Raw genomic sequence first — 23,531 nt, forward strand, 5'->3', positions numbered from 1 at the left:
ACATGAAGTTTACTTCGACTAAATATGCTCAAATTAATATTTAAGCATGTATTTTAGGCAATAAGATTCTGTCATTTGAATAAGTTTTCTTTCTAGAACCAAATTTGTTAAGATCCAAGCCCATCCAAAATACTTGCTAACACAACAATATCGTGTCAGATAAAAAGACACTGAAATAATCACGAGAAAAATCTCGTGCATGTTATTTGAAGGTTCGAATCCAATTTAATGCGAACAACCCGAACAAAATAGGAACTATCGATTTTTCAGTAACCATTCTAACTAATTCCGCATGGCTAAGTACCGGGATGCTTTGTTCAGTCCTAAAGAAATTGGCAGGATCAACCCTGGTCTTTATTTGAACCAACCTTTTGAAGTTATCATGGAAGTACTGAACTCCATAAGAACTCCCTTCAAAGTAGCCATAAACATTGTGGTGGTTGATGCCCAAATCCAAGTCCTTGTAACACATGAAAGCTTGTCTTAGGTTCTGAGAGACAAAAGGAGTCATGTACTTATGAAGATCTCTTACCAAGTTTATGTAGTATTTTGCTACCTCTTGTCCTGTCTCATACCTATCTGCTTTGTATTGGATCATCCACAGGTTCCCGGCTCTATGAGGGAAAGCAGTTTCTGTTGATGGATTCTCAGCCATTCTTCCACCATAAGGGTTGAAATACATTACTGCTTTCTCTAATTCAATCATCTTCTTCCAAATCCCTCCCAACCCTCCTTGGGTATTGGTCTCTTCACATAGTCAGATTTCCTTTTCAAGTACTTGAGAGACCAAGGTTGTCTCTCTAGCAAAATCTCAACTGGGGTTGCAATGTCCATGTTGTACCAAAACAGCACGGATTGAAGCCAGCTTGTTTCGATGCATTCAGATTGCTTCAACCCCAATTAAGGAAACCTCTCCTCCATGACAGAAACAAGAGTTTTGGAGTCGCTGAGGAAGAGAGCTATGAAGGTAGCCCTCACTGTCTTTATGATCTTCTGTTGGAGATAATTCTGTTCGAGACATTGTTGATCACTAAATATGGACACTTCTTCAAATTTAAGTCTTGATTCATCACGTTGCTGGAGACTATTAACCCCTTTTGTTGGTCTCAACTCCGTTGTCTTTGTAGCAATTCACGTAGTGTTCACCACCTCCAAGATTAGCCTAATGAAAAGGTCATTGTTAATGCTAGGTGCAACATGTTACCCATTATAAACTATGTTGGTGGCATCTTGCTCCAAGGTCCTCTCAACTTGGAAAACAGTGGCTCTCTCGGGAACTCGAACTAGCTTTATTTTGTAGACAAGGACCACACCAAAGCTACCTCCACCACCACCTCTAATGGCCCAAAAGAGATCTTCACCCATAGAACTTCTATTTAGCAATCTACCTTGAACATCCACTACTTGTGCATCAACAACATTATCCACTGAAGTGCCATATTTTCTCATGAGATTGCCATAGCCACCACCACTAATGCGACCTCCCACCCCAACAGTGGGACCAACCCCTGCAGGGAAACCATGAACTTCACTCTTCTCAGCAATTCTGTAATAAACTTCACCAAGAGTTGCACCAGCTTCGACCCAAGCAGTCTCGGTGTCCATGTTGACCTCAATGGATCGGAGATTGAACATGTCAAGGAGGAAGAATGGTTGTGCAGCCACATAAGACACCCCTTCATAGCCATGTCCTCCACTGCGGATTTTCATCAACAAGTCGTGTCTTTTAGCACAAATAACGGATGCTTGCACGTGCGAAACGTGAAATGCAGTGACTATAAGGAATGGCTTTTGGGTTGTGGAGGTGTTGAAACGAAGGTTTCTGATGTAGGCTTGGAAGATTGAAGAGAATGAGGAACTGTTCGGTGTGAAAATTGCTTCAACTAATGGGTGAGAGGGCTCATAATGGTTCAAAGGGAATCATGAAAAGTGTTGTTAGCTGAATTTTCAGTAAAGGCTAAGGAAATGAGAGAAAGAAGCAAAACAATTGGAAACAACAATAGCAGTATTCTAGAAGAAGGGACTCCCATTTTCAGTTTGTGCTGTATTTTTTTTTTTTGTATCTTTTTAGGGTTGAGCACTTAAGAAAATGGAAAGTTAGAAGTTAGAACTTAAGACTAACTAGGGAAATGAAAATGGTGCACTTTAGAAGAAGGGTTGATTGGGGCAGAACGGCAAAAACACAAAATAGGGGCACTTTTACATTTTATTTACCAAATAGGGGTTGTTTTGCAATTATTTACCTGGGGGGTCTGTTTTTTTATTACAAAGAGCCTCCCAGACAGGTGCTTCCGCTGAACACGCGACACGTGGCACCGGCGCAGCACACGAGGGGGCAGCAGGTAGCGCCCTTGACGTGGGCGCGTCTGCTAGCGCCTTAGGACTGGGCACGACTGGAGGCGCCCCTGCTGCAGGCGCCTAGGGACCAGGCTCGTCCCTCTCCCCCACCCCCTCCAGCCCGTTAAAGGGCACCTAGTCCCCGCCCCCCCCCCCCCCCCCACCCCACTCCCTCCTTCTCCCCAAGCTCCCCGAGGCTTGTCCCCCCCCTCCCAGCACTCCATTTTTGTTTCCCTTCCCCCTGCGCTAGCAGTAGCGCCTGTAGCAAGGGCACCACCAGTGGCGCCAGACCCCTGGGCGCTACCAGACGCGTCCGCGTCAGGGGCGCTACCTACTGCGCCACGTGTCGCATGCTCAGCGGAAACGCCTGTTTGGGGGGCTCTTTGTAATAAAAAAACAGACCCCCCTGGTAAATAATTGCAGAACAGTCCCTATTTGATAAATAAAATGTAAAAGTGACCCTTTTTGATGTTTTTGCCAGGACAGAACACAAGAAAATGGAAAGTTAGAACTACTAACTATGGTGTTACAAACCTTACCATAAACAGAGTTACAAACCGTAGATGTTGGAAGCTATTGTTGGCTAAAAGGTTTTCACATTGATACTTTCGATCCTGTTACAATTGTATTACAACTGGCTCATGTAAAAATTAGAACCAATGAAACTTCCTTATAAAATAAAATAACTTGGTCCCCTTATCATTTTTTTTCTATATTTTCTTAGTACGAATCTATATAATTTTTTTTTCTTAGTGCGAATGTCGGAATTTTCACTTTCAAAATTAAAAAATTAAATTCCGAATGAATGTAATTGATTTTGAAATGAGTGAGTTTCTATAAAAAAAAAATTAAATAAGTGAGGTCTTTTGTTTTTCTGTTTAATAAAATGGATTTTAGATTTGGAATTCATAATTTTTTTAAAGAATTCATAAAATTTTTAAAGCATACTTGTATTATATTTTTAAAAAATGATTTTATTTTTTTAAAAAAGTAATTATCTAAACTCTTTGTTTTATTATACTACTATTACTTATGAATTATTTTTTTAATATTGTTTATCCCAAAATAAATATTTTCATTATTAACTTTTTCATAACTAGTTTTATAAAAAAAAAATCAGACATACTAAAATAAAGTGTCATCAGGGTTTTCTTTAGTTAATTAAACTTTGTATAAGAAAAGGAATTTAAATGATTTTATAGTTAAAATAGATAAAAAATATTAAAATTTAAAGATTTTTTCTCTGAGAATTTTATTATGTATTTACTTTTAAAAATAGATAAAAATATATATTAAAATTTCATATACTATTAGTTCAAAAATAATAATTAAAAATGTCAAATTTCATAGTAAAAAAAAGGACAAGATGTTTTTAAATTATACCACCACAGAATAAAGTATAACTTTTTTAAGAGAAGGATAAAGTATAACTTATCCTTTATAATAATATATATTTTATAATTAGAAATTCGATGGAAAATATAATAAAGTGGATGGCTAATTTTATACTATAGATTAACAGAAAAAATGTTTTAAATTTTAAAATAAAATTATAATTTTTTTTCAGACTTTATTTATTTTCGATTGAATTCAAAATTAGTTGGAATTTTTTTTAATAAATCGAAGAATCAAGTAAAAAAAATCAAATCATAAGATAAAACGGTCACAAGCCATGTCATATAAATGGGCCTATAAGTGAATGTATTAGGTTGAACGGCCCAGGAGGCCCATATAAACAAAAACCCTAGCGAGAACGCCTTTATAAACACCACAAGCGAGAGTCATTGCTGTCTCTGTGATCCTCCGTTTCTGCGTCTCGTTGCACGATACCTCTTTGTTTTCCTTTTTCTTTTCTTTTTGTTTTGTTTTCTGATACATTCAAGTTTTTGGTGAAAAGCAAGTTCAGCTTCTTGATTGGATCTTGATGCCTCTACGGTTCAGTCAATCGTTTTTTTCAAACTTGCAATATCAGTTTTTGCAGTGTCACTCGTCTGAATTTGAAATTTTCGTGATCTTTCAGGCCCTTTATCACTGCAACATTTTTTATTTTCTTTTGGTATTTTAGTGAATATGGTTTAAGCAAACGCACTCTGTCCCGAAATCGTGTTTGGCACGAATGTTTTGAGGCAATTTCTTCGTTTGCGATATTGACGGAGTTCCTTCCTCTTGTGGAGGTTCCGTTCCAGCAAACTCGCCCGTAAGATCTATATTTCGCTCCTGATCTTAAATTTTGGGTGCATTTGTTGGGCTACAATTTTGAATTATCTCTTTCTTGAATGTTTGAGAATGTTCGATTTCGTTGAGACGCTTGAATATTGATTTGGATCCTGGAAATTTGTCGTTGCGAATGTAATTTATAGATGTATGGATTGAGAATGGTAAGCTTAATTTAGGTTTAAAATTTTAAGAAAAATCTTATCAAAATACCTACTACATTTAAAAACAAATCTTATCAAAATATGCTGTAATCTTAGGGCTGTTAAAAATATGTAAATAAAGATTTTAAGCATATATTTTCAAAATTTTGTCAAAAAATATGCTTAGAGATGAAAGCTGGAATTCTAGTGAAAAGAGACTCTTGTAAAATCAAAATATCAACGACGGAACGGTTAGTATGCTTCATTCTTTGTTATTTTGGAAGGTTATACCGGCAGGATTCGAACCCAGTCATTGTGTAAGTTAATATGCATTAGTTGAACTTAACCTAAATCATAATTCAAAAGAAGGAAATAGGAAGTATATATGGAAGATTAATTTAAGATACAAAATTGTGAAACAATCTTTCAAATGTATTGGGAAGATTGAGACTTGAAAATGGGAGGGAGATTTCTTGAGCCTTATGACCTTAATTGAAACTGAAAAATCGGAGGATGTGCTTGAGATTTAATGGCCAAATGTGAAATTAGATATGTGATAATTGGGGCTTGATATGAAATGTAGCTTTGATGATTTCTGTGTTCTTTTTGTAAAATTGAAATGCATTGTTTGGGTCTTGATGATGCTATCTGTGATTGCAATTTGATGATGCTGGAACTTTGAGAACCTTGAATGCAACTGAAAGATGAATGTTTTGATAACTTTTGGAAAATCGATTAAGAACCTATCAAAGTGTGAGGTGACTTGACTAAAGTGTGAGGAAACGAAGGCAAATGCAGTCTCTTAAGGATCGAAAAAGCAACAATCACATTACAGTAGCATGGGCTTCAGCTTGAATATTGAAAAAAGGATGCATGTGTGTTGTCTCATTTTGGTGATATGGCAGTTCAAGTGAGATTATTATACAGTTGCCCTGGCAAAAGACCTATTTTTCCCTTCACTGTAAAAGAAATTTTTATGAGATTTAAACACAACATGGATCACTTAGACTTTGATCATAATTTTTTTGAAAGAAATTCAGAATATGACTGAAGGCTAAAACCTGCTTTTGATGTCATTTTCTGGCTTTGGAGTACTTGCTGTATTCTATTTTATCAAAAATGATCTCGTCCCAGTAAATAGGTGCACTGTTTAGACAATACTTATTTTCGTCAGCAACCATATAGTGAAAATCAATCATGCTAACAGGGCAGGGATAGTATTTTTTTTCTCAACTATCTCAAGGTGGAATGGACCTCAATGAGTTATACTCTTGGCGAGAAATGTTCTTTCCTATTAAACAAATGAATATTATACCTTCTATATCAAGTTGCTTCAATGAAAATATGAAATGGAGCAGAGAAAAAGAATCCAGTAAGTTGTAACATCTCAACATATTCTCATGAGGCCTCATCTTTTGTTAGAGAATCATAAGTTTTGAAACTTTATTTCACCAGTGTACTTGAGGAGCTTATGGATATGGTCATGAATGTTGGGGCAGGTTATAGAGTTTCTGATACAACTGAGAGTATGGTTTCAATAAAGAGAACTTCCACAATCAAGTGAATGGAGTTGCATCAACTAATGTGTTTGATGTATGTACAAGATGCTACCAGATGAGAATTACAATCCAAGAGCTATTTGCGATACTTATAGTTACATAAAAAACTGAAGCATGTTTCTTGAAGAAAAAAACGGAGGAAGTAATTCCTAAGATTCCAAGACTTTGCAGCAACAAGTGCTTATTGAGTAATCATATTCACTGACATTGAGCAATATAGATACAAACATTCTGTTCATGTTAGAGTTGTGAAGCCAATAATGCAAGTAGGCAAAAATGGTGCAACCATATGATTTCGTCGGTATAGATCATATTTTTTGTGATGAAATGTGAGGTTAAAGGTTTTGAATGCAAGCCACTTGTTGTACAAAGTCTTGTAGTAAATGCAAGATTGGAGCATCTGTAAATAGGAAACCATGCAGGGAATTCACTTGGTTTTGGAGGAACATGTTCGACTACTTTAAAGAGATGTGAAGCTCACTACCACACGTGTACTTTAACAACATTTTTCAATCTAACACTTAGTAAAATTATTGTTAAATTTTTTTTGTAACATTTAAAAAATATTATCAAATATAAATAAATGTTATTAATATATTTTAATAACATAAACTATACGTAATATTTGATAAAATATCACAAAAATATATTAATAACATTTATTTATATTTAATGATATTTTTTAAATGTTATTGAAAGTTTTTAACAACACTTTTAGTAAGTGTTAGATAAAAAAATATATTGTGAAAGGCATGTGTAACAGTGCTGACGCTTTGAGCCTTAAAACTAATAGAGACTAGAAATTTACAAGAAACAGAAAATGTGCTATGAAGATACAGAATTTCGGACAAAGTGGGAAGCGGTTAGATTTTTCTCAATAGGCAGAAATCAAAAGCCTGAACCTTTGAATAATATGCAGGTGGCTGATTTATGTTGCTTTTTTTTTTTGTTTTTATTGGAAAAACATATATTGCTTGATTTATGCTTCTTCTTTTTTGCATATAGGATCTTAGAGTTTCCAAATATTTACAAATTTGTTTTTCATGTTGGTGGGTTAATCAAGAATTTCTTCCTAAACATGGTTTTTCAATAAGAATGGCTTATAACCTCATTAATATAAGGCGCATCAAATTGCGTCAGATGTTTTCTATATCTTTTCTTGATAATTCAAAATTAACATTTTTAGGCCTTCCACGAACATGAGATATTTCTTTCAACTAGCAGTGAGACTCGTGCATTGCACAATTTTTTTTTTTAAAAAAAGAGAAAATAAAAATAATAAAAAGCTGTCCAATTCGGTGACGATTTTATCAAAATCGTCATTGTTAAAAATCATCTACGATGATGGTTTAAAAAACATGACGTTAAAGTCGAAAATTTGAGATACTTCTGGGAGAATCATCGTTGAAATCGTTAATTCAAAGATCGTTTTTGAAAAACCATATTTGAAAGTGTGTTTTGGCTTTGTTTACTCACTGATACTCATCAGGACCTTTCCCTTTCCCGTTTCTTTGTGCGTCTTTGCCTAGCCAGGACCACCACAACTCTTCCCCACCGGTCACCGGCGCCATTTCAGGTAAGGTTTAGCTTAATGTTTGGTTGTTGTCCAAATTACCCATTCCGGTAGATTAATGTTTGGTTCTTGTGATTGTTAATTTCTAGGGCTTTTTTCTTTTCCACTTCAATGTTGACGACTGCGTTTTCAACACCCAAAACCCATGGTAATCTCTTCTCTTAATTCTCTTTCCCTACTTTTCTGCATTCGCTTATTTTAATTTTAGATTAGATCGTTGCTGGAATAATCCAGCCTTTGATCATTCACACTCGTGATTCCAAAATTCACCACCATCTAGTTACGTAAATTTCCTGAGGATAATCGTAATGTAGTTTAATTTTTATTAGTTTGGACTAGGATTCAGCTTATTTTTTTTATTATATTTATTTTGTTAAGTCAGTGGCATTTTCCAATTTGACTAGGTTCTTCTATAGCTAGATCTGTTTCTCAATGAGCTCACTAGCATGTTTGAGAGTAACACTCAGAAGGGCTCTGTTTGGGTTACTCTTAAATGATGTCCGTGTTAATGTTCTCTTCTTTGTTAATATGTCTGGAAACTGATTCTTGCCTCTATGCCTCTTTTTAGCATCTTAGAAATCTAAGGTGCAGAGGAATAAATTGGCCACCGCTGGTGAAGCAATTGAGTATAGATGCCTTATACGTGCCACTAATGGGAAAAAGACAATTTCTACTTCGATATGTATCTTGAGCTTGCTATTTTCAAGTTTGCTGTTAATTAGAACTTATTGTTCATGCTTTGTCTTTTACAAGTATACACATATATTAGAGATAGAGATTATCTCTTCTGATAAGTTAGGAATTAAGTTCCTAATTTGTTTCTGACATGAAATTTTTTTATTCTGTCTGTAATGGTTAAGAGCACTTGATTAGAATAGGCTAATTTCAGCAAAGTGGAATAAGTGAAAAGGAGAGAATTGAAGACATGATACTTGGGTTTAGTCATTTGAATTTTTTCCTCCTCATATTCTTTAGGTGTTTTTTGTGCTATTCTCCAATCAAAATTGGAGTTACATCTTGGTAAAACTCCAATTTTGATCGAAGCATGACACTAAAGGAACCCAAGATGTTGCACTTAAGTTTTCTCTTATAAGTTACCTTGTCTGATATTATAAATTTATAGGGCTGTTTTCCAAACTTTAAAAACAGGATAGCTAGGTAAAAATGGGGTGTTTTTAAAATCTTGTATGTTTTCTAGTTACGGATATTTGAAAACCCAACTCCTATTCTATTGCATTTAATGTGAAAATGAGCTCAAATGTTTCAAATCCAAAATTTGGCCTTAAAGTAATCTTATCAATGTATAGAAATACAAGTTCCTTATTTCGGTCCTCTATTTTTTTGTTTATATTATTTCTAGAAATTCAAAACAGATTCACCAAGATTGACTAAACATAAACAATATTATTAAATTGGTTCGAAAACATGTTGTAGACAACATGATTTCACTAAAACCAATTCCAATGTATATTGTTTTATGAAACTGGTATTAACTTAAATATTGTTTTAGATATGTCAAGCACCTCTTATATATCTTTCTTGTATTAGTTCTAAATTCTAATGAAGTTTACCTGATCTCTTTTATTATTGGATTGGAGAATACAGTTGGAGATGCTATTATTTGGGGGTGGGGGATTTTCTCAGTTGTTAAACTTGTCTAATTGATGCTTGGAAAACTGTGCAGTTTGCTCAGGTTGTGAAATGCGTTACCCTAATTTCTGCAAGAATCTTACTGTTAAATATTTAAGTTGTTTGTGCTACATTCTAGTGATCACTTATTTGGCATGTAATTAGTGGAGTTCATTAATGCAAGTTTTCAAATCTATCAATTAAGGACAAGTTGCTATGTAAAACAGCAGTGAGTGACTGAGTATTATTTTTCATACACTATCATGAATACTAATTTATAGTATTTCATTAAAGATCAAGGCACAAAATTATAATTATAAAAGGATTACCTGCCGACTCTAGTTCATATTGCACTTAGCTGTGCCAATGCCTTCTAAATTATCATATAATATAATCGGATGTGGATTAATAATTTAAGATGGGAGTTATGTCTAAATGATGAATTTTTGTTAGTGTAACTTTTGTAGAAAAATTTTCAAGTGAGGATATCATCTGAGTTCCCGAAGAATATTTTTGCTCTCATTACTTCCCACTAAAGTTATTACCAATTCTAATGTTTTATATTAGTGGGGTTTCATTGGAAAGGTTGGACCCAATGATCACCAATGCTTGGGCTTTGCTAGGTGCACCAGGCTTGTGCACCCAATATTAAAACAGTTTTAAAGATGTCCTTAAGTGTTTTTTATTTTTACAGATTATATAATTCATATACTCCATATGGATTACGTGATCCATATTAGTCATATGGATTAACTCTGGTTTATGTAATCTATATAAATCATATAGATTACGTAATTTGTATGAGTCATGCGGATCACGTAATCCGTTTGAGTTAATCCGTATGACTCATATGAATCTCATATGGATTACATGATTCGTAAGTGTTTTTTTTTTTTAAATAAAAATTTTTATTTTAATTTATTAATAAATTAATTTTTTAATACTAAATATTTTTTATAAATATACAAATTAAATATTTCGTATAAGTTATATTAAAATTAATTATCACAAAATTTATTATTTAAATTTATATGTACATTAAATATATATTAGAAATTTTATTATTATATATAGTAACTTTATTTATTTTATAATATAATTGGTTTATTAACTCGATTGATTAGAGTGTTGTGCTAATAACCTGAAAATCATAAGTTCATCTTATTGATTCTCTTGAGAGGCTTTGGACTCTGCCAACCAGGAGATGGTGCACAACCTTCCTTTGTTGGAGCTCATATGCATCATGTCCTTTGATTAATTACCTGCAAAAGGACATTTTCACCTAATAAAAAAAAAAGGAATTGTTTAATGGATCAATTTGAATGGCCGTAATAAGACTTGCACCACAGATTTCTTACCAGACCATATCACATGATCTACATTTACCCCAACCTTAAAAATAACAAAATGATAAGATGAACAAATAAATCAATATCTTATATAAATGAAATTTAATTTAATTTTATGTACGTATTTTATCATACAACCCATTTTCTCCTCTACTAGCAAGAAAATAATATAATGATAGTTATATCATGCCGAATCAGATTAGTTAATATTCCCATCTGAAGTGTGTCTCCGGAATATATAGTATAGGGATAAATCCTAAAAAAAAAACAAAAAAATAGACAACAAATGCAGCAAGGTATATATATTTGTTGAATTAATTTACATATATAATCCTCATCTATCATCCTATTTTTATGATAAATTTTCCTAAATGCACAAAAAAGAATGAAGTATATGTCATTCCTAAAATCAAAGCTCAAAGGGAAGTAAATAATCTCTCAACATTATTGTGCTATTAATATTTTACAAAAAATGGGGTGTTAAGGTATCACAAGAAACTCTTCCTCCTTTTCATTTTGTATATTTTCATTGATATACAATGCAATGTCTCTTCTACCCCAAATTTTGACCCTATAATGAGCCTTTAAACTCTTCCACCTTGTACTAATAGAGGGCAACCCCCAATTAAGTATGAACACATTCTAAATTGTAAGGTCAAATACCTCATAAACAATTACGTGTCATCCGAAAAGCTGTCCAAGTCATATGTCAATTTTGTATCTCAATTATCTAATGCATTTACTCCTAGTAGTTTGCAGGAAGCTCTAGCAGATTCTAGATGCAAACGATGTGTGTGTTTTGAACACCTCTTTCCTTCTGCAACACCATACCACCCCACATCAGATGTCAACACCTATTATCTAGCTAATGATATCGACTAGTGGAGATTGCCCCAAGATCTTGTTGCTAGATTTAGAAAGTTGATAGAAAGAAATGATTGGTGAAATGATAGACTCTCAGATTACGATCAGTATGAGTATGAGAGAAAGGAAACAAACATCATTCCCTAAAAATCCATGGTTAAAAATGAATGTTGTACCTTCTTCATCAAGTTGCTTGACAAATTCCTTTGCCATTTATGCTACTTCCTATATTTATTGGTAATTGGAATGATAAAATGGGAGGAATGAACACAAAAATACCTCACAGAAGCATAAGGAAAACAATCAAGTGGTTTTGTTTGACTTTGACCTCCTTAACTGCCATTGACAACATTCATAACTTGCTACTATAAGTGGAGTTATTGATATGTAAATTAAGTTCATAACAAATTTCTCAAGGGATTCATGTAATTGTCCTTAAGATTCATGTACCACACACACACAAAAAAAATACTATCATTGCTACACATGTGATCTTTAACAACATTTTTTATCTAATACTTAGTAAAAATATTGTTAAATTTTTTTGGCAACATTTAAAAAATATCATCAAATATAAATAAAATCTTTAGCGACATGAACTAGACACAAAATTTGATAAAATATCACAAAAATAGATTAGTAATATTTATTCATATATAACAATATTTTTTAAATGTTATCAAAAGTTTTTAGCAACATTTTTAATAAATATTAGACAAAAAAATATTACTAAAGATCATATATGTAATAGTGCAATTAGCTATTATTATCCTATGTTGTAGTGTATCAATTACTTCTTCACCTATGCAAAACTCATCTTGCACCCATCATGTAGTTTAATGAAATGGAGCAAAGAAAAAGAATCTAGTTAGTTGTAACATCTCAACATATAATTCTCATGAGGCCTCATCTTGGTCTTGGGTGTCCAATAGAATGAAGGGCTTCTCTTTTTCCTATCATGAATGGTCAACAAATCTAATGGAGTGTCTGAGAAGTCTATATATGGGTTAGTGGTTAGTGTTAGAATATATGATACATATATTCTATATTTATGTATATCTCCTATTTTGATTATGTAATTAATTTTGTGCATATTCTGTCCAGATTCTTAGCTAATTAGTGTCCTACTTTCTAGGCTAATTATGCTCTTGTATATTGTATATATTCTCACGTTACTAATGAGAAAAGGACGGATTCAAACTCTTTCATGATATCAGTTTAGTTTTGATCCTAAAATCCCTAACAACCACCTCTTTTCCATCCTTTTTTATTCTTCTTCCGCTGCAATTCTCCATAGCCGATCAACCCAAATTTCATCCTGCTTTGACTATCACCAATGTTAAGTCCCAAATTCCCATAACGTTGGATGCAGAGCATGGCATGTATCACTCTTAGGCGGAGGCACAAGAGGTAGCTGCCTATGTCGCTGACCCTGCTCTATGGAAGCGTCTCGATGCCGCGGTGCTTCAATGGATATACGGGACTATATCCACCGATCTCCTTCACGCTATCTTGCTCAAAGACGACACGGCTCAAGGGGCGTGGGCTCGTCTTGAATCTATATTTCAGGACAACAAGGCTTCTCGGGCTACTCATCTTGAAGAGGAACTTGCAAACCTTAATTTTGAGAATTTTTCGTCGATTGATAGCTATTGTAATCACATGAAGTCGTTGGCTGATCAACTTGCCAATGTTGATGCCCCTCTCACCAATAGCAAATTGGTTCTCAAACTCACGGCAGGGCTACCTAAGGCCTATGTCGGGACGGTAGATATCATCCAAAATCAAGAACCATTACCCTCATTTGCAAGTTGTCGATCTCGACTCAAGCTTGCGGGGCGGACCATTAAAAACCGCTTGGCAAAGGAAGACAACTCCGGCAACCGCTCTCAAGTCGCTCTCCTTACGAGCACCGACAGCCACCACGACACGGACAACAACATCTCTGCATCCTCTGCTTCATCCCGTCAAAGTTCCAAAGGAAATAAGCAAAAAAAGTTCAACTCCAAGGTTTCTGGGAAAAGTCGTAATAGCAATGGGCAAGTGGCCCCACAACAATCTGGACTCATGCCATTTAATTGGCAGCAATAGCCATGGGCCGCCTGGGCTCCTTGGTTGGCTCAATGGCCAAACCCGCCTCCATGCCCATATCCTGCTTCCTCCTGGGCACTGAAAAATGTTGTTGCTCCTACTGTTGGGCCACGCCAATCTGGGCTAGGGATCTTGGGTTCGCGTCCACAGGCATACAATGCCATAGCACCATCCACTAGCTACACACCTATGGACATTAAAGTAGCAATGCATGCTCTATCTTTTTCTCAGCCGAATGGGAATTTCTATATGGACACTAGCGCTACATCTCATATGTCTGCGGACCAAGGTATTTTTTCTTCTTATTTCAATTCGAGCATTAAAAATAATAACATTGTTGTGGGTAGTGGACATCTGGTTTCCAATTGTTGGTCACGGTAGTACTACGTTGCCATCCCCTTACCCTTCCTTTCACTTGAACAATGTCTTACATGCTCCTAAATTGATTAAAAATTTAATATATGTCCGTAAATTCACCACTGATAATTCGATTTTCGTTGCATTTGATCCCCTTGGTTTTTCTGTGAATGACTTATAGACGGGAGCCAGACTAATGAGATGTGACAGTACCGGTGACCTTTATCCTCTCTTCTCAAACACTCAAGCCACTCCTCCAGTCAATAATTCAGTGTTTATCGCTATTTCATCCGATCTTTGGCATACTCGCCTAGGCCATCCTGGTGATGTTATTCTTAGATCCCTTAATAGCAAAAATTTTATTAATTATAATAAGGCTTGTAAAACCTTTTGTTTCTCATGTCCTCTCGGGAAACATTCTAAGTTACCGTTTTCTAATTCTATGTTGCACATTGCTTCTCCTTTTGATATAATTCATAGTGATCTTTGGACTTCGCCTGTCATAAGTTCTTCTGGCCATTGTTATTATGTTCTATTTCTTGATGATTACCGTAAATTTTTGTGGACTTATCCTATTGCAAAGAAATCCCAAGTTAAACACTTGTTCAAATCTTTTCATAGTCTAATTCATACACAATTTACCCGTGATATTAAGACTTTTCAATGTGACAATGGCGCATAATATATTAATGGCACTTTACAAGAGTTTTTTTTATCAACATGGCATGCTTTTTCGTCTATCCTGCCCCCATACTTCCCATCAAAATGGAAAAGCCGAACGCTATATAAAATCAATAAACAATATCATACAAACTTTACTTGCTCATGCTTCTTTGCCTCTTTCTTTTTTGCATCATGCATTAGAAATGACCACATATCTCCTAAACATTCTCCCAACCAAGGTCCTAGGATTTATGTCTCCCACTCAAATTCTATATCAATGTGATCCAATATACTCGGAATTACATGTCTTCGGTTGCCTATGTTTTCCTCTTTTCCTCTCCACTTCTATTCACAAATTGCAAGAAAGGTCCACTTCTTGTGTCTATCTTGGTCCCGCCCCAAATCAAGAGGTTCAAAATGCAATGGCATGTCAAGTAAAAAAATTATTATTTGTCTTCATGTGAAATTTGTTGAAACTAAATTCCCTATCACTCCCCTCACAAAGATGACTATACTTTTTTGGATTTTAATCTCATTTTTCATCACTTGCACCACCAAAGCAATACTCCTCCAAATTTGGCGCACCAAGCTGACCCTACTTCCCGTCCTAGGCCTGTGGCGTCAACAGACCCACCTCAACCCACTCACTCCTCTACTTCCGGTACTGTCACATTGCACGCTCTTGACCAGCTGCCTGGTTCGCCCTCTTATTTCCCTATGCGAACTAGGCCAGTCCACCAGCAAGCCCATCATCCCTCCCCAGATTGGCCTACAACCATTCCCACACCGTTGCCAAGTCCTACCCCTCATCCCATGACAACTCGAGCTAAAAATGGGATCTACAAACCGAATTCGAAATATTTTTCTAATTTTCATGCCATGACTACCACTACTATATCTCCCTTACCCAAAGATCCAGCTAGTGCTATTCATGACCCAAATTAGAAAAATGCAATGTTAGATGAATTTAATGCTCTTGTTGCTAATAAAACATGGGAATTGGTACTTAGGCCACCGGATGTGAATGTAATAAGGTCTATGTGGATTTTTCACCATAAACGAAAATCTGATGGTTCTTTTGAGCGACATAAAGCCCGTCTTGTAGGTGATGGGAAAACACAACAGTCGGGTGTTGATTGTGATGAGACCTTTAGTCCGGTTGTCAAACCGGTTACTATTCGTATTGTTCTTAGCATTGCTGTTTCTAAATCTTGGCATATTCACCCGTTAGATGTCAAGAATGCTTTCTCACATGGCTATCTCAATGAGACAGTTTATATGCATCGGCCCATGGGTTTCTGCGACAAAGGTCGCCCGGATCATGTGTGTTTTACTAAAGAAATCTCTCTGTGGCCTTAAACAGGCTCCACAGGCCTGGTATCAACGTTTTGTAGATTTTGTTGCCACCATTGGTTTTTCTCACAGTAAATCTGATCACTAATTATTTATTTACAGTCAGGGCTTGGATATGACATATATTTTGTTATATGTTGATGATATTATTCTTACAGCTTCATCAGATCGATTGAGAAAGCATTTTATGGCTCTCTTGGGTGTCGAGTTTTCTATGAAGGATCTAGGTCCTTTAAGCTTCTTTTTGGGGATTGTTGTGTCCTACGATGCTAATGGTATGTTCTTATCTCAGAAACAGTATGCCACAGAGATCATTGAGAGAGCTGGTATGGCTAATTGCAGCTCTTGTCCCACTCCTATTGACACCAAACCAAAACTTAGTGCATTGAAGGATTCACCTTATGAGGATCCTACGAAGTACCATAGTCTGGCTGGTGCCTTACAATATTTTACCTTTACTAGACCTGACATCTCTTATGCAGTTCAACAAATCTGCCTTCACATGCATGATCCCAGGAACGAGCATATGAGTGCTCTTAAGCGTATTTTGCGCTATTTGCAGGGTACTTTGTCTTATGGTCTACACTTGTATAAATCCTCTTTCAACAAGCTCATTTCTTATACTGATGCTGACTGGGGAGGATGCCCGGATACTAGACGTTCTACTTCCAACTATTGTGTTTTTCTAGGTGACAACTTGATATCATGGTCGTCCAAAAGACAACCAACTTTGTCACGTTCCAGTGCTGAGGCTAAATATCGAGGAGTAGCTAATGTTGTTTTTGATTCTTGTTGGATCCGAAATTTATTACTTGAACTACATTGTCATATTCCTAAAGCTACTCTGGTTTATTGTGACAATGTGAGTGCCATTTATTTATCAGGAAATCCGATACAACATCAGCGTACCAAGCATATTGAGATGGACATTCATTTTGTCAGGGAAAAGGTCGCTAAAGGCGACGTACGAGTTCTACATGTTCCTTCCCGTTATCAGATCGTCGGTATTTTTACCAAGGGCCTACCTCATATTTTATTTGAAGATTTTCGAGCCAGTCTCAGTGTTCGTGAACCTCCCGTTTCGACTGCGGGGGTGTGTTAGAATATATGATACATATATTCTATATTTATGTATATCTCCTATTTTGATTATGTAATTAATTTTGTGCATATTCTGTCCAGATTCTTAACTAATTAGTGTCCTACTTTCTAGGTTAATTATGCTCTTGTATATTATATATATTCTCACGTTACTAATGAGAAAAGGACGGATTCAAACTCTTTCACTTAGAATGTCGGTCATGATCATGTGTACAAGGGTTGGAGTATCCATTATCAAATAGACTTTCTTTGGCTAACAAAAAAAAACTTAATTAGCTTAAAATATATTAACAATTTTATAAACAATCTTTCTTCTACATTTTTCAAAAATATTTTTTATTTTTACATCCTGCTATCATATTTTAATTTTAGTTTTCAATAATAAAATTAAAAATAATTTATAAACCGGGTAATTATAAGAATTTTGGATAGTTGATTTTGTAAACTTTATCATCATAAAGAAAAAATCACCTATGAATTTCACGTACTTAGCTTCAAATTCATAAAATGATCGCTAAGTTTGCTTTTGTTAGTTGGCAAAAAATCATGTTTTTTTCAATTTATTCTTTGTTTACATCAAATACAAGATAGGATAAGACAATTATGTTGTCTCGTACACCAAATATTAGATAGGATTAACATTTATCATGTTCTTATTATGTCGTTTTTATTTTGTTCTTATATCATATCTTATATGTTTTTATAATGTTGTAGGTTTTGATGGTGTCAAAAAGCAAATGGCATAAAGACGAAAGCAAAATAACATGAAAAATCTTGAACACAAACAAGTCAAGCAATTAGAAGATTCAAGATTTAGGTTAAATTGTTAGAATGTTTTTCCAATAAGCATATTTGGTCATTTGATTAATTTAAATCAAGTCTTCAAGTTTCTTTTAAAAGCGTTAAAGTTGCTTTTCAAGTTCTAGAATCAATGTAATTGATTATCACATTATGTAATTGATTACCAGTAATTTGAAATTTAAAATTTAAAACTTGAAATTGCACAAAAAAGTGTGTTTTGAAGAGTTACATCTTTTGGGAATAACCCCTAATGATTTATACGAATTTTGCCTATAAATATTCATCATTTTAACCGATGATGAAAAACTTTTAAGAATATATTGTTAACAATCATTCTCATTCATTAAGTTTTTGATCAAAAACTTGACCAAATACACTTATTATTGAGAAACTTTCTAGTGCTTCAATTTGTAATATTTCCTCTAAATCAGATAGTGAATTCTTATATTCTTTGTGTAAATCTTTGAAAAGGATCAAACATCCCTTGTAAGAACAAGAGTGTAATATTTCTTGATTTTTGAGAGACTCAAACGTAAAAGGTGAGGCATCTCTTGTAAGGAGTGTGATATCTCTTGATTCTTGAGAGACTTAAACACAAATGGTGAGGGATTCCAAGGTGTAAGAGTATTTTGTTGTAAATAATTTGAAAGATAATGAAACTCTCAAGTGGATTGCTTGGAGACCGGATGTAGGCACAAAAAGTAACTGAATCAGTATCAATCGAGTTTGCAATTCTCTTTCCTTATATCTTTACTTTTATTGTAAATTTATGGTATTCATTTATATTGGTAGAGATTTTAATTGCTTGTTTTTTCTCTTTTTAATCAAGATTTTGATATATTATCATATTTATCATTTATCATATAAAAAGGAATTAGAGTGTATTAATAGAGAAAAATTATAAACTCAATTCAACCTCCCCCTCTTGAGTTCATTGAAGTCAGTTGGATAACACTATCTTATTTTATCATGAAGGTGAGTCTTTGATGTGATTAATACATAGTAAATTTTGGTACAAATGTATTTAGTTCAAATTATATGTATATTAATCGGTTTAAATTATATTTTTCTTTTGACTCAACCAAATGTGGAATCAGTTGGTAAGGATCATGCTCATATTCTACAATGACATTGGTTTGAGTCCCATGAGAACTTAGTCGGTAAATAATCTAAAAATATCTTTATGCATGTTCTTTTACAAACTTAGTCGGTAAATAATCTATAAATATTTTTGTGCATGATCTTAATAAACTTCTAAAATCCAAATCAACTAAATTTTACAAAAATTCAACCAAACGTGGCTGTGTGATGTCTGCTACTTTTCATTTTCAATGGGCAAATTATAATGAACTACTAGGTGCAAAACAGCCAACAACCTCGGACCTCATCGATTACATGTACAGCTCCAAAATTCAAATTGAACCCACGAACGCTCGACGGGCAGTTATTTACTTATTGAAAGGGTAAATTACTTCGCTGTCGTATGGAATGACGTTAAGTCCATTGAAACATATAAAAACTATATATAAAAAAAATAATAATCACCTGTACCCTATCCCCCAAAAGATATATTATTCCCACTTTCCTCTGCTTTTGCTTTATTTATTTATTTTCTAGTTCAGTTTTTCGTTCAATCTTTTCTTTTCAGAGGTTGAGTTAGAATCAATCCATCTTAATTTGTGGACAAAGTGCAATAATATAACCCTCACACTACAAACTCTTAATCATTTATTAAACCACGTTAGTATAAGCTCATTGGTGATTCACTTTGGTGGGATTGTTCGTTTATAATTCTTTATCATTGATACCCAACACTCATCAACTGATTTGTATCTTGGCTCTTTTAAAGGGCTAATTCTTAATTCTTATTCAGTTTTTACTATTTCCAACAGTCCCGAAAGGCCTTCTGAGCATCGATGAGTAACAGTACTTGCAAGCCAATGAAATCACAGATTCTTGGTTTGGACTTCTTTTAAATTTTGCATCAAAGTAAAATGACCGTGTTCTCAATTGGATTGAGAACAGCATCATCAGACCCCATATAACATAGTCACCGGGTTGGCATTATGTTGCTAAATATTTACTTAATTTGTGGGATTATAGATGATTGTTTTTTCATTATATGATTGGTATAAAGTATTTATTAGTTTTGTTAATAATTAATTTTTGTTAAAAAAATATGATTGACCACTTTTAATAAAAAAAATTCTTTTAAATAATATTTTTTTTATTCACACACTTAAACTCGATATCTCAATTAAGATATCAATTCTACCTAAATTAACGATATGTTGATAGGTTTATAAATGATTAATATAATATAGTCTAAATTATTATAAAATACTAACAAAAGTTGGTAAAGATAGACTCGCATATAGTCCATAAGGACGTAAATTCAATTTTGATATAAGAAAATTTTATTAATAGATAATTTATAAGTATTTTAGTAAGTATTTTTTAAAATTGTAAGCAATAAAATTCTCTTCCTAATTCTTTAACATCCAGCAATTAAATTAAAACAATTTTATGGTAGTTGATCCCATGTTATTTGCCGTTATCTTAAAATTATATCCCTTTCATTCCTAAGAGCATACATTTTCACATGTGACATGTTACATTAAACAATTAACAAGGCACAGGTCACGCAACTTTAACTTTCATGTGTCAAATGAGTGTGCTTAACACATGTAAGTATTTGTCTATATATATGCAGCGGATTCGATCTGGTCCTCGATTCTGAGTGTATATTATAGTCAAAACCAGTTTCTGGGGCATCTCACAATCAATGGAAGATATTGGAGGCAGTTCCTCAAACGACAACAACAACAATGGTGGCATCATCAAGGAACAGGACCGGTTGCTGCCAATAGCCAATGTTGGTCGGCTCATGAAGCGGATTCTTCCTCAGAACGCCAAAATCTCGAAGGAGGCGAAGGAGACGATGCAGGAATGTGTGTCGGAGTTCATAAGCTTCGTGACGAGTGAGGCTTCGGAGAAGTGCAGGAAGGAGAGGAGGAAGACAGTGAATGGTGATGACATTTGTTGGGCCTTGGCAACACTAGGCTTTGATAACTATGCTGAACCAATGAGAAGGTACTTGCATAGATATAGAGAGGTTGAGGTAGATCATAATAAGGTCAATCTTCAAGAAAAAGGGAATAGTCCTGAAGAGAAGGACGATGAATTATTTAAATTGAGCAATAGAGGGGTTGGGCTTTGACCAATTATTATGCTTATAGTAGACAGGAACTCGTTAATCCATTCATACTCATCACTGATTACTGATTAGATGAATTAGTAATTTTAAGGTTTTTGTGAGGATGAGATAATATATGTAATAATTTTCTTGTCTTAATTGGAATTTATCGAGCTTAGAACAAGATTACTTGTTTCGCTTTTCTTTTAAATATGATACATTCCGCAGGTCTTTGAATTCTCAATAAATCTTCGCCATGCTTTCTTCAGAATTCAGTTTTTAAAGTTATTAACGTCTCTCTACAAATCAAACAACGAATTAAATTAAATACTGCTTACTCCGGCAGCTCTCTATTGTAATATTGATGATAAATTCATTCATATATATCATATGTACTTCTGTAAGAGGCCTATTTATTCAAGAATATAATATACGAATATTCATCTTTCAAGCAAAGTTCAGAAGAAGCCTCCCCAGTTCCATCTGATCGAGTTTCATAGAAGAGAATCTTGGGACTGGCTAAACCTTTTCATTTTGGTTGATGAATTCCCGAGATTAATTTACATGAATTTTCCAACATTTCTGTTCTATAGAACCTGTAAGATGTGTGTTCAAGTTTGATTTTATATTTGCTTAGATTCATGGTTATATTAATTGTTTTGTGCTAATCTTATTAGTTAATTTGAAGTCAGCATTGCCGTCGCCAAACACACTAGCACACAAAGTTACTTTTTAGGGTTTCTTCACATAGTGAATATATTAATTAGTATATTCACTGGGTCTTTAATTACTTTTTAAAGCTTTAGACAATTAGACTAAGGTTAGGGTTTCATTAAGTCTTAATTTTTAACAGTTGGGACCACAAATTCTACCCTACTTAATTAATACTATATTTATTATGTCGTGTCTTAACATATAACTCAAAATAAACCTAAAGGGTTAGTGTAAGACCGTAAGATTTTATTACGTTTATATGAGTGAGAATGATTCATTCAATAGAAAAATTTATATTCAATTCTCACTGTATGTAAAATTTTCTTAAACCAATGACAGTTATATACTGCGAGTAAAACTAATATTTAGTCTAGTAGATTGAAGGACACTCATAATCTTTGACCTAAGATCAAAAATACATATAATTAAAAATTACTCTTCTCATCTTTCTTCCTCTTAAAAACCAAAAAAAAGAAAGAATACAGTGAAATTTAATGTTTATGGTATTTAGATATAATGTACCATGTCATATTTTTAAACATGGTAGAGGGGTAACAACCCCTCAATCCACAAAAACAAAAAAAAAAAAATTGTTCTTTCTATTCAAATGTTTTATTGAACCTACAGGAAATCAAGGACGAAAATCCAGGAAGCATCAACCAACCAAAATGATTTGTATGTTGAAAAATGGCAACCTATGAAGAGCATAAAATAACCGTTACTCAATATGGTTATAAAACAAGGATCAAGGTACTCTTTGCCACGGCCAACGACTAATCACCAAGTGTCTAACATGCAATTGGTTGCCTTAGAAAGTATGAAACATATTTAGCACCTTGCTGGTTGGACTAACGTGTGACAATATGCCTAGGTAAAAATTAACTAATAAGTACTAATTGAGATATTGGATTCCAATGAAGACCCCAAACTCCACGCCCATAATTAAGTAACCTTTTGTGAGCCTTATAGTGCATTTTTTTAATTAAAAGCAAAATATAAATAAAAATTGGAAAGTAAATTAACTATGTGTTTGGCGGAGAGAAAGAAAATAGGAGTGAACATAGATAAATGAAGAATTAAGAGAAGAGAAATAGATTAAAAAAAAAAATATTAATTGTTCGGTAAGAGAAATAAAATAAAAAAGAAAAAACCATAATAAAAGAATTTGCTTCCCAACACATTATTTTGCTGTTTTCACACATAAAATGTACATTTTTTTTTATTTTGCATATAAAACATATCATAATTGATCTTTATCGCACACCCTCCATAAGAATACTTTTTGGACCACACTCTCGCCCATTTCTTGGCTATTAATTTCTGCTTCTTTTTGCCAAAACTGTTCTTGTGTAGGATCTGTCACTTTTTTTTTATTTCTCCTCCTCATTGTTTCATCGCTACCAAACAATGAAACGTTCTAATTAATTTCTAGTCTATTGGTTCGTCCTCTCTCCCTACAATTTTCACGCAACCAAATTCACCATAAATTTAATTTGTTCTAGACATTCTCTAATGTTTATGGTAAATCAAGAAATACCAATAAGAGTTGACAGATTTAGTCGAGTCTTCTGTTGGTAGATGTACAAT

General features: G+C 34.0%; 2 protein-coding genes, 1 long non-coding RNA gene and 1 pseudogene across 3 annotated transcripts; 3 read left to right on the forward strand and 1 right to left on the reverse strand.

The window, feature by feature from the left end:
• Positions 1–202: 202 nt before the first annotated feature.
• Positions 203–2,287, reverse strand: LOC100793987 (berberine bridge enzyme-like 8; annotated as a pseudogene).
• A 4,811-nt stretch (positions 2,288–7,098) lies between these two features.
• On the forward strand, positions 7,099–9,748 carry LOC102662172 (uncharacterized). The gene is made up of 3 exons (XR_005888835.1): positions 7,099–7,829; positions 7,916–7,974; positions 9,432–9,748. It is a non-coding gene; the product is annotated as an uncharacterized lncRNA (long non-coding RNA).
• Positions 9,749–14,325: 4,577 nt separating this feature from the next.
• On the forward strand, positions 14,326–17,234 carry LOC106796091 (uncharacterized mitochondrial protein AtMg00810-like). The gene has a single exon (XM_026125898.2). The coding sequence runs from the start codon at positions 16,248–16,250 to the stop codon at positions 17,232–17,234; it is 987 nt and encodes a 328-aa protein (XP_025981683.1). The 5' UTR covers positions 14,326–16,247.
• Positions 17,235–20,772: 3,538 nt separating this feature from the next.
• Positions 20,773–21,675, forward strand: LOC100794513 (nuclear transcription factor Y subunit B-5). The gene has a single exon (XM_006598306.3). It carries the CDS (start codon positions 20,820–20,822, stop codon positions 21,252–21,254), a length of 435 nt encoding a protein of 144 aa, XP_006598369.1. The 5' UTR covers positions 20,773–20,819; the 3' UTR covers positions 21,255–21,675.
• The last annotated feature ends 1,856 nt before the right edge of the window (positions 21,676–23,531 follow it).

This window comes from Glycine max, chromosome 15 (genome assembly GCF_000004515.6).
Source record: "Glycine max cultivar Williams 82 chromosome 15, Glycine_max_v4.0, whole genome shotgun sequence".
NCBI lineage: Eukaryota > Viridiplantae > Streptophyta > Magnoliopsida > Fabales > Fabaceae > Glycine > Glycine max.